The 12,298-nt window shown below is 40.4% G+C and overlaps 1 protein-coding gene across 5 annotated transcripts in view; it reads left to right on the forward strand.

Annotated features, from left to right (window-relative positions):
- PATJ (PATJ crumbs cell polarity complex component) overlaps positions 1–12,298 on the forward strand; it is a 385,928-nt gene that overhangs the window by 181,465 nt on the left and 192,165 nt on the right. Inside the window, exon 1 of one of the 5 annotated variants that reach the window (XM_006147515.3) lies at positions 451–621. The exons of the other annotated variants lie outside the window; for them this stretch is intronic. Within the exon in view, the coding sequence (XP_006147577.1) occupies positions 615–621 (7 nt within the window). The 5' untranslated portion in view covers positions 451–614. Of the gene's footprint in view, positions 1–450; positions 622–12,298 lie in introns of those variants that run through there. 5 annotated transcript variants of the gene reach the window in all.

The raw sequence follows: 12,298 nt of genomic DNA on the forward strand, positions 1-12,298 counted from the left end.
GGAAAGATAAGGCTGCTAAACATAGTTTCATGTCACCTTTTAACAAAATGTGTGTGACTTAGAATTTGTAAAGGCAAGGGTGATTTATGTTAAAATATTGATTCTGCCTTTACTAGCTGATAGTCTTGGGCTGTTCATTTAATCCTGCCCAGTCTCAGTGGTAAGGTAACTGTCATTCAGAAGGCTGATCTGTTATTGTTATAAATCTGGGCTCAGAATTGCCCATAACGGATTTTGCATTAGTCTGAAATAGACAATTCCCTGCTTGCTTTCCTCTTGTCCTGTTCCTTTTCTGTTTTGCCGCCTCCTTCCTCTCAGTTCCATCCTCCCTCATTATTTCTTCTTCTATCTTGTGACAAAAGCAATTGCTCCCTGATGCGTAAGATCCTGTCCAGGTTCTGACCACTGGCTGCTGTCACAATGCGCTCATTCTAAAGACAAGACTCAAAGGAGAACAGGCTGACTATGGTACCTGAAATAATAATGCCTTTCCCACCTTAGCGTCTCAGCTCTCTGCAGAAGGTGAAAGGTATAAAAGCCCAGTGGATAAAGTATTAAAAAGCACCAACACCTGGTCGAAGACAAATATCTACTACTCTGTGGGAGGGATATGAATGACAGGTTTGTCAGATACTTTTGATAGCCTTTGTATCTTTTCTGCATCTTTATGAAAATCATCTTAGTTACCAGTTCTTCAAAATTTAGTCTGATTCTGTTAGCGTCTTCAGCTGTGTAGGATATGTGCTTCCTTTCTCTCACCCAGCAGCTTTTCAATAGAGATTTTATGTGGTCTCTTTCCTAACTCTGTTGTTTTGCAGATGCAGATCTAGAACACAATATAACCTTAAGTAAATGTTTAAGTGTTAACTTTTTTGATAGACTGTAGTTTGTTTATTTACTTTATTGTGGTAAAATGTATAATTACCATCTTTACCATTTTCAGTTTGTTTTCCTCTTGTGTTTTGGTTTTGGTTTTGCTATAGGATGCATGTGCTCTCCAGAGAGGGGTGGGGGAGATATGGAAGTCACCTCCCATGGGGGATGCCACACCACAGTGCCTTCTCTTCTATTCTCTTCTTAGGATTTGGGGCACACACACAGACATGCCTGGCATGTTTTTCAGGCTCCCGGGTCCAGGACTCAAACTGTAAAATAGGCACTGTGGGAGCCAGCTGCTTTAACTACCATGCCATAGGCTGGCCCCTTAACCATTTTTAAGTGTATAGCTCAGTAATGTCAGTTGTATTTACACTTTGTAAAACAGATCTCCAGAACTTGTTAATCTTCTCAAACTGAAGCCCTATACCCATTAAACACCAACTTCCTGTTTTGATTTTATAAATTGTAATCTCTCTTCCCTCTACCTCTGCCCCCTAATAACCATCATTATACTTTTTATTTCTATGATTTGACTTCTTCAGATACCTTTTAGAAGGGGAATCATGCAGTATGTGATCTATTGTAACTGAATTTTAAGCCACTGGGTCCAGGCCTTGGTTATGTTGCTGGACTCCCATGTAGTCCACGGCTGACTGCATGAGAGTCCAGCAACATAACCATTACACCATCTGCTGATCGCTCTCTTTCCTTTTGAAGGCTGAGTAATATTTCATTGTATGTGAACCACATTTTGTTTATCCATTCCCCCTTGGGTGGACAGTTAGGTTTCATCCACCTCTTCTCTGTTATGAATAGTACTGCTGTAAACATAGATGTGTCTCATCAAGACCCTGCAGTCAATCCTTTTGGATAAATGTCCAGAAATGAGACTGCTAAATCTTACAGTAATTGCATTTTTAATTTCTTGAGGAACTGCCACCATGTTTTCTGTAGCACTTGCACCATTTTACAATACTACCAACCATGCTCAAGGTTTCTAGTTTCTGCACATTCTTGCTTACACTTGTTACTGCTATTTTTTTATAGTAGCCATCCTAACACATACGGGGTGATTATGCTTTTGATATGCATACCTCTGATTATTAATGATAGTCAACATCTTTAAACATGTTTGTTGGCCATTTGTATAGCATCTTTAGACCAATGTCTATTTATGTTCTTTACCCATTTTTTAAATGGGTTATTTGATTTTTTATAAGAATTATAGGAATTCTTTATATATTCTGGACACTAACTTCTTATTAGGTATATGATTTACAAATATATTCTTTCATCCTATAGACTGCCTTTCACTCTGTTGATTGTATGTGTATATTATGTTTTAGATGATTGTTTGCTTTCGTTTTTGTCAGAGGGTGTTGCAAAGGTTGTTTCTCTCACCAGAGAGAAGCAGAGGGAGAAGAAAAAAACACCACCCAATGGAGAATGGTCATGCCACAATGCTTTCATCTCTGTTTCTCCATCTTGTCATGTGCACACATGCCCAGTGTGTTTTTCAAGCCTCCAGGCTGGCATTTAGATCACTTGGAGGTCCATGTGGTCCATCTCCCTTAACCACTAGATCACAAGGCTGGCCCAAACACCTCTTCCTTATTTTGATTATTTTACAAACTCTGTGACATGGTTGAGGCAGGCAGAATTATTTCCATTTAACCAATGACCAGACTGAGGTTGGGTTAAGGTAAGCAGTAGGCTCAGAATTTCACATAGAATAGAAAGCAGAGTCCAGGTTCTTAGTCCCAGGTCTGTTGGCTTTCTCTACTGTATCATGTTGCCTCTTCCCTTGGCTTCAGAAACCTATTAGAATGTGCTTGCAGCCTGTTGAAGTAGTAAATAAGATCTTGCTAGTGATTTTTTTTTTTTTGGCCTAAATTCTATGTAAACATCACAGAATCTGAGATGCTATGGGATTAAATTGTTAGGCATAGGGAACCAGCAGTTAGCATAATGGCTATGTCACTGGACTCCCACGTAGTAGACCACGGTTCAAGTCCTGGACCTGGTGGCTTAAACTCACGCCGGGTGCATGTGCGTGCGTGCCCAGGATCCCAAGAGGAGAATGGAGGAGAAGGGATTGCGGCGTGGCCATCCCCCCTGGGGGGTGATTTCTCGCTTTCTGTCTCTATATCTTTCTCTGTCTGTCTGATGAGCGCACGCGCCCTAGGGTGAAAATCTCTCCAAAAAAAAAAAATTGTTAGACATAAATATTTGTTATTTAAAATGATTTAAACACAATTATGTTTAGTTTATATTAGTATTTATAATATTGGTATTATTTTAAAGGTCCTTATGGGATATTGTCTTGTCACTATTTAAAAAATAAATTTTAGGGACCAGCAGTCGGCGTAATGGCTATGTCGTTGGACTTCCACGTAGTCGACTGTGGTTTGAGTCTTGGACTCGGTGGCTTAAACTCAGGCCAGGCACGTGTGTGTGCATGCCGAAGATCCTGACAGGAGAATGGAGAAGAAAGGATTGTGGTGTGGCCATCCCCCCTGAGGGGTGATTTCTCACTTTCTGTCTCTCTGTCTCTGTCTTTCTGGTGAGTGCACGCACCCTATAGCAAAAAACCTCTCAAAAAAAAAAAAAATTACATTTTAAAGGGCCAGCATGTGGCATGGTGGTAAAGGTCCTGGGTCCCACACAGCCAACTGCAGTTAGAGTCCTGGACACGGCACCTTGAAGAACACACTGGGTGCATGTGCACGCATGCCCAAAGTCCCAAGAGGAGAACAGAGGAGAAGGGATTATGGTAGCCATCCCCCTTGAAGGGTGCTTTCTCTCTCTCGTCTGTCTTTCTCCAGCGAATCCATGTGCCTTGCAGCAAAAATCTTTTAAAAAATTAAATATATGGGCTAGCAGTTGATGTGATTTATTTGGTGGATTCCCACATGGCTGGCTGTGTTTCAAGTCCTAGGCCTGGCAGCTTGAAAATGACGAGAAATAAATGTTTTTTAAAAATTAAAATAATACTCTGGAGCCAATATAGTAATGAAGAGAGCCACATTCCCCCATGGCTAACCACAGTTCAAATCTCAGCCATAGGAGCTTGAAAAACATGCCAGGTGCATACACATGTATGTTCAACATCCTGGATGGAAAAATGAAGAAGGGGTTGCAGCATGACCACGCTACTTACAGAGTGCTTTCTGTTGTTCTCGCTCTTTGATGAGCAGTTACATGCTTTGGCAATTAAAGTATAACATATGTACTATGGAACTTAAACCCTCATAGCTTATTTCCTCATGTGTAAAAGAAGGACAGTAATAACAGTAATTTTTAAAAATGCTATGTAATTAAAAAGAATTTATGTAGTACTTTAAAGAGTTCTCTAAGAATAGGAAATAAGCAATGAAAGTCTACCTGCTACGGGAACAAATTTCAAGGATATATGGCCAATGAGTGCTGGACATTAAGCGAAATACTTCACTTGCATATTATCAATTTCCTAGAGCAAGAAAAGTGTTCTTATTTTAAAGATGAGAATGTGAAGTCAAGTAATTTGCATGAGGTTAACAGGTACAAAATTGTGTCAGTGGAATTTGGAAAATAGTTCTTTTTGACTTTACCATGTGACTTTCAGTGAGATCTTTCCGACTCTAAAGCTCATGTACTTTTCTAATTGATTGGTTCAACATATCTAAAAGATAATGTTTCTTTTTTCTCACCCCCTTCTAAAAGCTTATTGCTTCTAAGAGAAAGAGCAGAGTGAGAAAGATAGCACCCTCATAGGTTTTTGTTTTTGTTTTTTTGAGTTTTTCTATAAAGCATGTGTACTTGCCAGAGAGAGGTAGGGAGAAAGAAAGTGAGAAATCACCCTCCTCCCCCTGCGCCCCCAGGGAGATGGCCATGTCACAGTGCCTTCTCCACCAGTCTCCTTGGGATTTGGGACACTCCTGCACATAAGCCTGGTGTGATTTTCAAGCTGCCAGGTCTGGGACTCAAACTGCACAGCTGGCTGTGTGAGATACATACAGCACCTTAACCTCCTCTACCTGCTGGCCCCTCAAAAGGTTCTTGATACCACAGTCCACCCATGGCTTCATCTAGCCTTGGATCGTGGGCAAGCATGTGTTGGGTATACTCGGGGGTTTCCATATGTTAACCTGGAACCTTCCCAAGTGTGGCAGCTTGCAGAGTGTTGGCTTTTACCACCACACCATTGTCAAGTACCATGACAGTTTATAATAATGATGAAGCACCTGAACAACCCCAAAAAGATGTTTTTACTTAAGTTAATCTTGAATCTTTTATTATAGTTGAAGTCTTAAAAAAAAACAAATAAAACTGTTGGGACCAGCAGTTAGTGTAATGGCTATGTTGCTGAACTCCCATGTAGTCGATCGTGGTTCGAATACTGGACCCGGTGGCTTAAACTCACGCTGGGTGCGTGTGCATGCATGCCCAAGATCCAGAAAAGAGAATGGAGAAGAAAGGATTGCAGCGTGGTCATCCCCCCTGGGGGGTGATTTCTCGCTTTCTATCTCTCTGCCTCCCTCTGTCTTTCTGACGAGTGCATGTGCCCTATAGCAAAAACCTCTCCAATAAAAAATAAATAGAACTATTAATTTAAAAATTTCATTCAAATAATTGATTTCATGACCAATTCAAATAATGAAGAATTTGTAAGTTTGCATTTACATAATTGATTGTTTATTTATGCTTAACTTTCTCTGGGCCAGAAATTCTACCTATTTGAAACAGAGATAGTTTCTTTTCTCATGGAGCTAGAAAAATAGTGCTGGGGGTGCAAAAATAATATACAACTAAAGACATCTCAACAAAATACTATCATTTCTCAGGTGGAATTCTACTTCCTCCCTCAACTGTGTTCAGATGGTTATGGAGGTAATATGTATGCACACAGCCTAATAATTTCCCAAGCAGGTATACAGAGCTAAGTTTGCTTCCACAGTATCCGTCACTAAAGGGACCAGGTCAGCTTGGCACATACCATGTTATAATCCTTTCTCTGCATTGTACTGCAGTTTGCTTTAGTACTTGGAAACTACCATTTTTTCCATCTAGAAATGTAATTAAACACCTGACGCTGTTCCTGCCACTGCTTATTGCCATGATCAGATGCCATGTGGAGCTTTCGTTGAGTGTTACTGCATGATTGGGTAACATCCTGGAAGCAAAATCAGCCCAACTCCATTGCATGTCTCCTATGCTCTGACTGTAATGGGCTTGCAACGCGATACTTTCGTGTGATTGAAGAACCATATTCTATGTTCTCTTGCTACTAAAATTGCACAACAAATGGTTAGAAAGAACATTTTTTAAATTACACTTAGCTGTTCTCAATGCCATTTTCAAAATTAAAACATTTGTACTGATTTCTCTCAAGAGTTAGTTAAAAAAAAAAAAAAAAAACCTGGGAACCAGCAGTTAGCATAATGGCTATGTCGCTGGACTCCCACGTAGTCGACCGCGGTTCGTGTCCCGGACCCGGTGGCTTAAAACTCACGCCGGGCGCGTGTGTGTGCATGCCCAAGAGCCCGAGAGGAGAATGGAGGAGAAGGGATTGCGGCGTGACCAGCCCCCCTGGGGGGTGATTTCTCCCTTTCTGTCTCTATGTCTCTCTCTGTCTGTCTGGCGAGCGCATGCGCCCTACGGTGAAAATCTCTATAAAAAAAAAAAAAAACCTGAAGTCATAATCAGACCTTTTTTATTCTTAGTTTACTGGCATCTCTAAAGGTCATAAGGCATTTTGAACTGGGCTGGGGGTCAGGACTAGGTTTTTAGACAGTATTTTTTAGTGTGCTTAAGAGTTACATAGGTTGTTTTTGTTTTTATTTTTTTTAAATGGTGACTCCATCCCCCATCCCCAGAGATTTACATTTTGTGGAAATGACTTGGAGTCCAGACAAAAGCATTTTATACAGAGCTATCCCACATGAGTGCATATTGGAAACACAAACTTGGGGATAGTAGTGCTCTTACTTCTTGTTTTTATTGTTGGATAATGTTCCATGAGCATGCAGCAATTTCTTTATCCTTTATAATGTAAAAGCGTATCTTGAGGCTAATATTGTATAATACAGAATATACACAGCGTCCACATTGTGTCTATCAGATAAAGTTTACTTGATATATCATACCTTCTATTAAAAATTTGATCCTTGTATATTGATTGATTTGAATTTTGTTTATCTAGTGGGACAATTTTAGATATTTTACTATTAATTGAAGTATTTTTTTCAGCACTATATGCTATATTAAGGAAGTAATATTAATGACTCTTGTTGTTCCCTGACTTTTGTCCTCTCAAATTAATGATTGATTTTGTTTTCTATTCCTATATAACATGGGTCGAATTTTTGTGAAAGGCAGGAAATGACTTAACTTTTGGGGATTTTCTTTTGAGTTCTATATATACTGTTTGTTTAAGTCTGGCTTGACACCTAATGATCATAGACTTCAAAGCCCAACTCTGGTGGAAATACCTGTAGCCTAGTGGTTGAGGGATCTGGAGCATACATGGCCAACCATGTTGTTTGACTCCTGACCCCAGTGGCTGATAAACATGCTGGGCCCATGTGTGTGCATGCCTCAAAATTGTGACAGGATGGAGAAATAGAGGAAAAGGGATTGTGGCATGACCACACCCCAGTGGGGGCGCATGCTCCTTTCTTTGTCTCTGGTAAGCACACGTACCCTCTGACAATTAAAACAAAATATGCAACCCATAAGTGCTATCATATTAGCTGTTATTATTATGCTTAATTTCAGTTCCTGTGTTTTCGTGTTTTAGTTGTTAATTTCCATCTGTAGGATCGGATGGTGTTATCATATGTATATACTGGCAAAAATATCTGTTGAAAGGAGGATAGTTCATTTATTTGTTGTCATGTCAACTATAGTTTCTTTTTGGCTGACATATCATCATTATTCTCTCTGATTTGAACATTATTTTGAGATTTGATACTTGAGTTTACAAGCTGTTTCTTCTGATTAGTTATGGTTTTCTTATATATATTTTTACTTCTCAAATCCGTAGGTACTAAATCACTCTTAGAGAATAAAAAGTTTGTTACAGCATTTAAATAGTAGATCAAGAGATGTTTATCCTATCTGATGTTTTTTTTCTTCTTTTAAATTTGCTATTGGTATGTGTGCTTACCGAGAGGAGGGGGAAGTGAGCGAGCAAGCGAGCGAGAGAAAGTAAGAAAGCATTTCCTGTGGAAGAGACAGCCATGCTACGGGCAATTCTCATCCATGCTTCTCTCTAGATTTGGGGCATGCATGCACTTGTGACCAGCCTATCTCTTAAGCCACTGGATTTGGGATTCACTTTATGTGATCAGCCATGATCTGAGACCCAGACTCCATAAACGCCATGCCAACCAGCTGGTCCCATACCTGATTTAAAAAAAAAAAAATGGAATTGTATTTAGTTACAGGAAAATGTTTTAAAGTATTTTCTCTACTCATCTTCAAAAGCTTGAAGAAGAATGCATAGTATGAAAAAGCTGTGGATTTCAAAAATTTTATAGCAGAATAAACTCATCTTTCTTTTTTTTTCACACTTTTTGAAATGCCCTCATATCGTATTATTCTTTGTTATTTAGAAAAAGACCATGTAACCGAACGCTTCTGAAATTGTATTGAGTCATTATTCCCGTGAGTTGAACCTTCGCTATTACAATACTGGGCAGTGGCTTGAATTAAGTTTCTTTCTTGGGAGAAAGGCTGTTACTTAGCAACACCTAATTTCCTATGATGATAGGAAAACACTCTGAGACCATACCGGAGACATCTTATTGACTTTCCTGGACTGGGAAAAAGCATTTATGCTTTGAAGCAGAATTATGAGCAACTTGGGTTTCCTGTCTTCAGAGAACATTGTCATGGGGCTAGAAAACTCATGTTTAAAACAAGCATGACTATTCAGCGGAGTCAAAAGACTATTCTCTCCCTCCAGTCCTAGTGTGCTGCCCATTCAGGGATACTTGAATAAAGCCTGGTGTCTCTCAGCTCTGATTTTTATTTAGAAATGGAAGGGCATCTGGGTTATTTAAAATAGGAGCTACTGCCACTTGACTAATGCATTGTGAAGTGTGGGGGAAGAGAAATATCTTTCCTTCCTATCTTAGGTTCAAGGCTGAAATCCCTTATAATAAAAGACAAATTAACAAGAAAAAAGCACAGGAACTTACTTAATGTAAGTTTTATGTGACTCAGGGGCCTTTGTAAGGAAATGAAGTCTCAAAATAATAAAACTGTTACTCAAAGAGTAAGCCCCGTGAAATCTTTGTGAAAATTTGATGAAAAGTGTGTAGTTTCAGAGAGATACGATTGGACAGGGCGACATTATCTAATGGTAGTAAACTAGGGAGCAGGCGGGCAATTTAACAAGGCTTGCCTGTTAGATTCTCCTCTGTTCCCGTGTCTTCAAAGATAATGATGTTCCTTTTCTATGGGTATAAAAAAGGCACTTCTTTTAACCTGATGTAGGGGAAGATGAGAAAAATCCTTCCTAGATTTTATGGGCTACTTAAAGGCGGAAGAGAGGGAGGGAATGGAAACCTTCCTGCTTTCACTGTATTCAAGGGCCAGGGTGCCCTCATTTGGGATAGTATGTCATTTTGTTGTTTTTCTTTGCTTTTTGCTATAGGGCACATGTGCTTGCCAGAGACAGAAACAGAAAGAGAGAGGTAAAGGGAATAAGCACCCAGGGACATAGCCACACCACAATCCTTTTTCCTTCATTCTCCTCTTGGAATTTTGGGCACACACGTACACAGACCTGGTGCATTTTTCAAGTCACCAGGTCTGAGATTCAAATCACGCAGTCGGCTATGTGGGATCCAGCCACCTTAACCACCATGCCATCTGGCTGTCCTGGGGTGGGGTATCTTGAACCCCATCAGGAGTCAGTAAAAGGCAATATAAAGATTGATTTTTTTATTACAAAACAGCCCCAGAAGTACTCAAGTATGCTAGGATTTGGGATCACTATCATACTTTTCATATTTTATTACTAGAAGTTAGTACTTAACATAATTTGAGTATGAGTGGGTTTAGTCTATGTGTGTGTGTTTATATACAAGAAACAAACTATGTTTTCTTTGGACTTTTTCTTAATTATAGGGGAGAACCTCATTGGCTTCAAGTAAAAGAATATTCTTTATCCCACCTCTCTAAAATAATATCTTTTAAGTGAAATTAAGATGAGCTAATTTTTTTTTTTTGGAGAGGTTTTTGCTATAGGGCACATGTGCTCACCAGACAGACAGAGAGAGACAGAGAGATGGAAAGCAAGAAATCACCCCCCCAGGGGGGATGGCCATGCCGCAATCCCTTCTTCTCCATTCTCCTCTTGGGATCTTGGGCATGCACGCACACATGCCCGGCATGAGTTTAAGTCACCGTGTCCAGGACTCGAACTGCAGTCGGCTACATGGGAGTCCAGCGACATAGCCATTACGCTAACTGCTGGTCCCAAGATGAGTTAATTTTAGGAAGAGCATTCTCATTATACTTTTCCCACTTATCCTATTACCGCCCCATTGGTTGCCATAGAAACAACTCCCAGCAGCCCTGAGAACAAATGCCAGGTGGTGTGGGACTCCCCTGCTGTGGACCCACATGTCTGACACAGCAGAGCAGTTTGCGCTGACTCAGCTACATGCAGGAGGGAGGCTACCAGCCTCTCTTAAATTCTGAATTCAAGAATGAATTGGCGTGCAGCATCTTGATTTTTCAACAGTGAAGATTCAAGTCTGCTTTCCATCCACATGTTAATTTTGCTTTCCTCTTTCGTTTTGAAATTTTCATTGACCTTTTGTCCTACCTACTGATTAGAAGCAATCATAATGGGAATTTCAGGAGACCCTTGAGCTTTGGTAGGAAGACACGTAGCTTCAGAGAGGAGAAGGGCACAGGGAGAGGCAGAGAGATTGAAATGATCATTTCTAAAGTAATCTGTTGTACAGTCAAAACCTCTTGTTTAATCCTGAGGCATGATTATGGGACAGAGACAGTTTCCATATTCGATTTGCAAAGGGTTTTTATTAGATCTTTTTCCCATAGGGCATGTGCACTCACTGAGAAGAGACAGAGAGAGGGAAAGTGAGAAGTCACCCAACCAGGGGGAATGGCCAAGCCTCAGTCCCTTCTCTTCCAGTCTTCTCCAGTCTTCTCTCAGGATTTTGGGCACACACACACACACACACACACACACACACACACACCAGACATGAATTTCAAGTCACCAGGCCTGGGTCTTAAATTGCGACCCACCATGTAGGTGTCCAGTGCCTTAACCACCACGCCACGTGCTGGCCTCACAAAGGACATATTTAAAGGCTGCTTAAATTTTGTATCTGTGAACCTTATGATTGACCGTCATGTCCTCTATAGGATAAAAACTGTGGCGTTGCATGGGAGATTAGTCTGTAGTTTACATACTTGGCAGCCGTGAGAGTCACCGAGCACCTTATTATAGAAAGATTCCTAAACCCCAGACTCACTTCCTCCACTGGTGGGGTCCATTCCTGACCCTGTTTTAGAAACTCCAAGGCTGATATGTTAGGTAGTATAGGAGAAAAAAAATTTGTTCTTTACCCATTATGCAGGTCATGACTGACTCCCAGGACAAACTGATTAACAACAGAAAAGCCTAACGAATTTATTTAACTAAAATTTTATGTGACTAGGGTTGGCAGATGGTATAATGGTTACATCACTGATCTCCCATCTAGTCAACCACGGTTCGAGTCCCAGACCCGGTGGCTTAAAACTCACGCTGGGTGCATGAACGTGTGTTCCCAAGATCCTGAGAGGAGAATGGAGGAGGAGGGATTGTGGTGTGGCCATCCCCCCTAGAGGGTGATTTCTCACTTTTTGTCTCTCTCTCTCTCTCTGTCTCTCCAGCAAGCACATGTGCCCTATAGCAAAAATCTCTCTTAAAAAAAAAAAATATGTGACATGAGAATCTTTAGAAATAAAGAAAGGCTGAGGGAAAGCTGAGTATTTTTTATATATTCTTAGGGACAATCACACAGAAGTATAATTGGAGGACAAGAGGGTATGGTTAATAGTAATAACTTGGAGAAACTCAGCAAAGCCTGTCAGTTCAAGGTGGTTGTTTTGTTTTGTTTGTTTGGCATCATTGCGTGACATTCCTTCCCTTGAGGTATAGGGTAAGACACCTGTCACTTAAGGGCCTGTGGGAGTGAAAGGAGTCAGGTCAGAAAATAACCTTCATAGGTTTTATAGCCCATTTCAGGGAAGAAAGGGCAAGGTGAATTCTAGTTCCACGGCACATTCCAGGGAGAGAGGGCTGGAGAGGGTTGAGAGAGACCTTACTAGTTGAAGGCTTTCTCATTTTCATTTAGTTCAAAATACTCAGTTTGTCACAGCCCCTCCCTTTTTTTTTTTTTTTTTTTTG

This window comes from Tupaia chinensis, unplaced genomic scaffold, assembly GCF_000334495.1.
Source record: "Tupaia chinensis unplaced genomic scaffold, TupChi_1.0 Scaffold000215_1, whole genome shotgun sequence".
NCBI classification, from domain to species: Eukaryota; Metazoa; Chordata; class Mammalia; order Scandentia; family Tupaiidae; genus Tupaia; species Tupaia belangeri.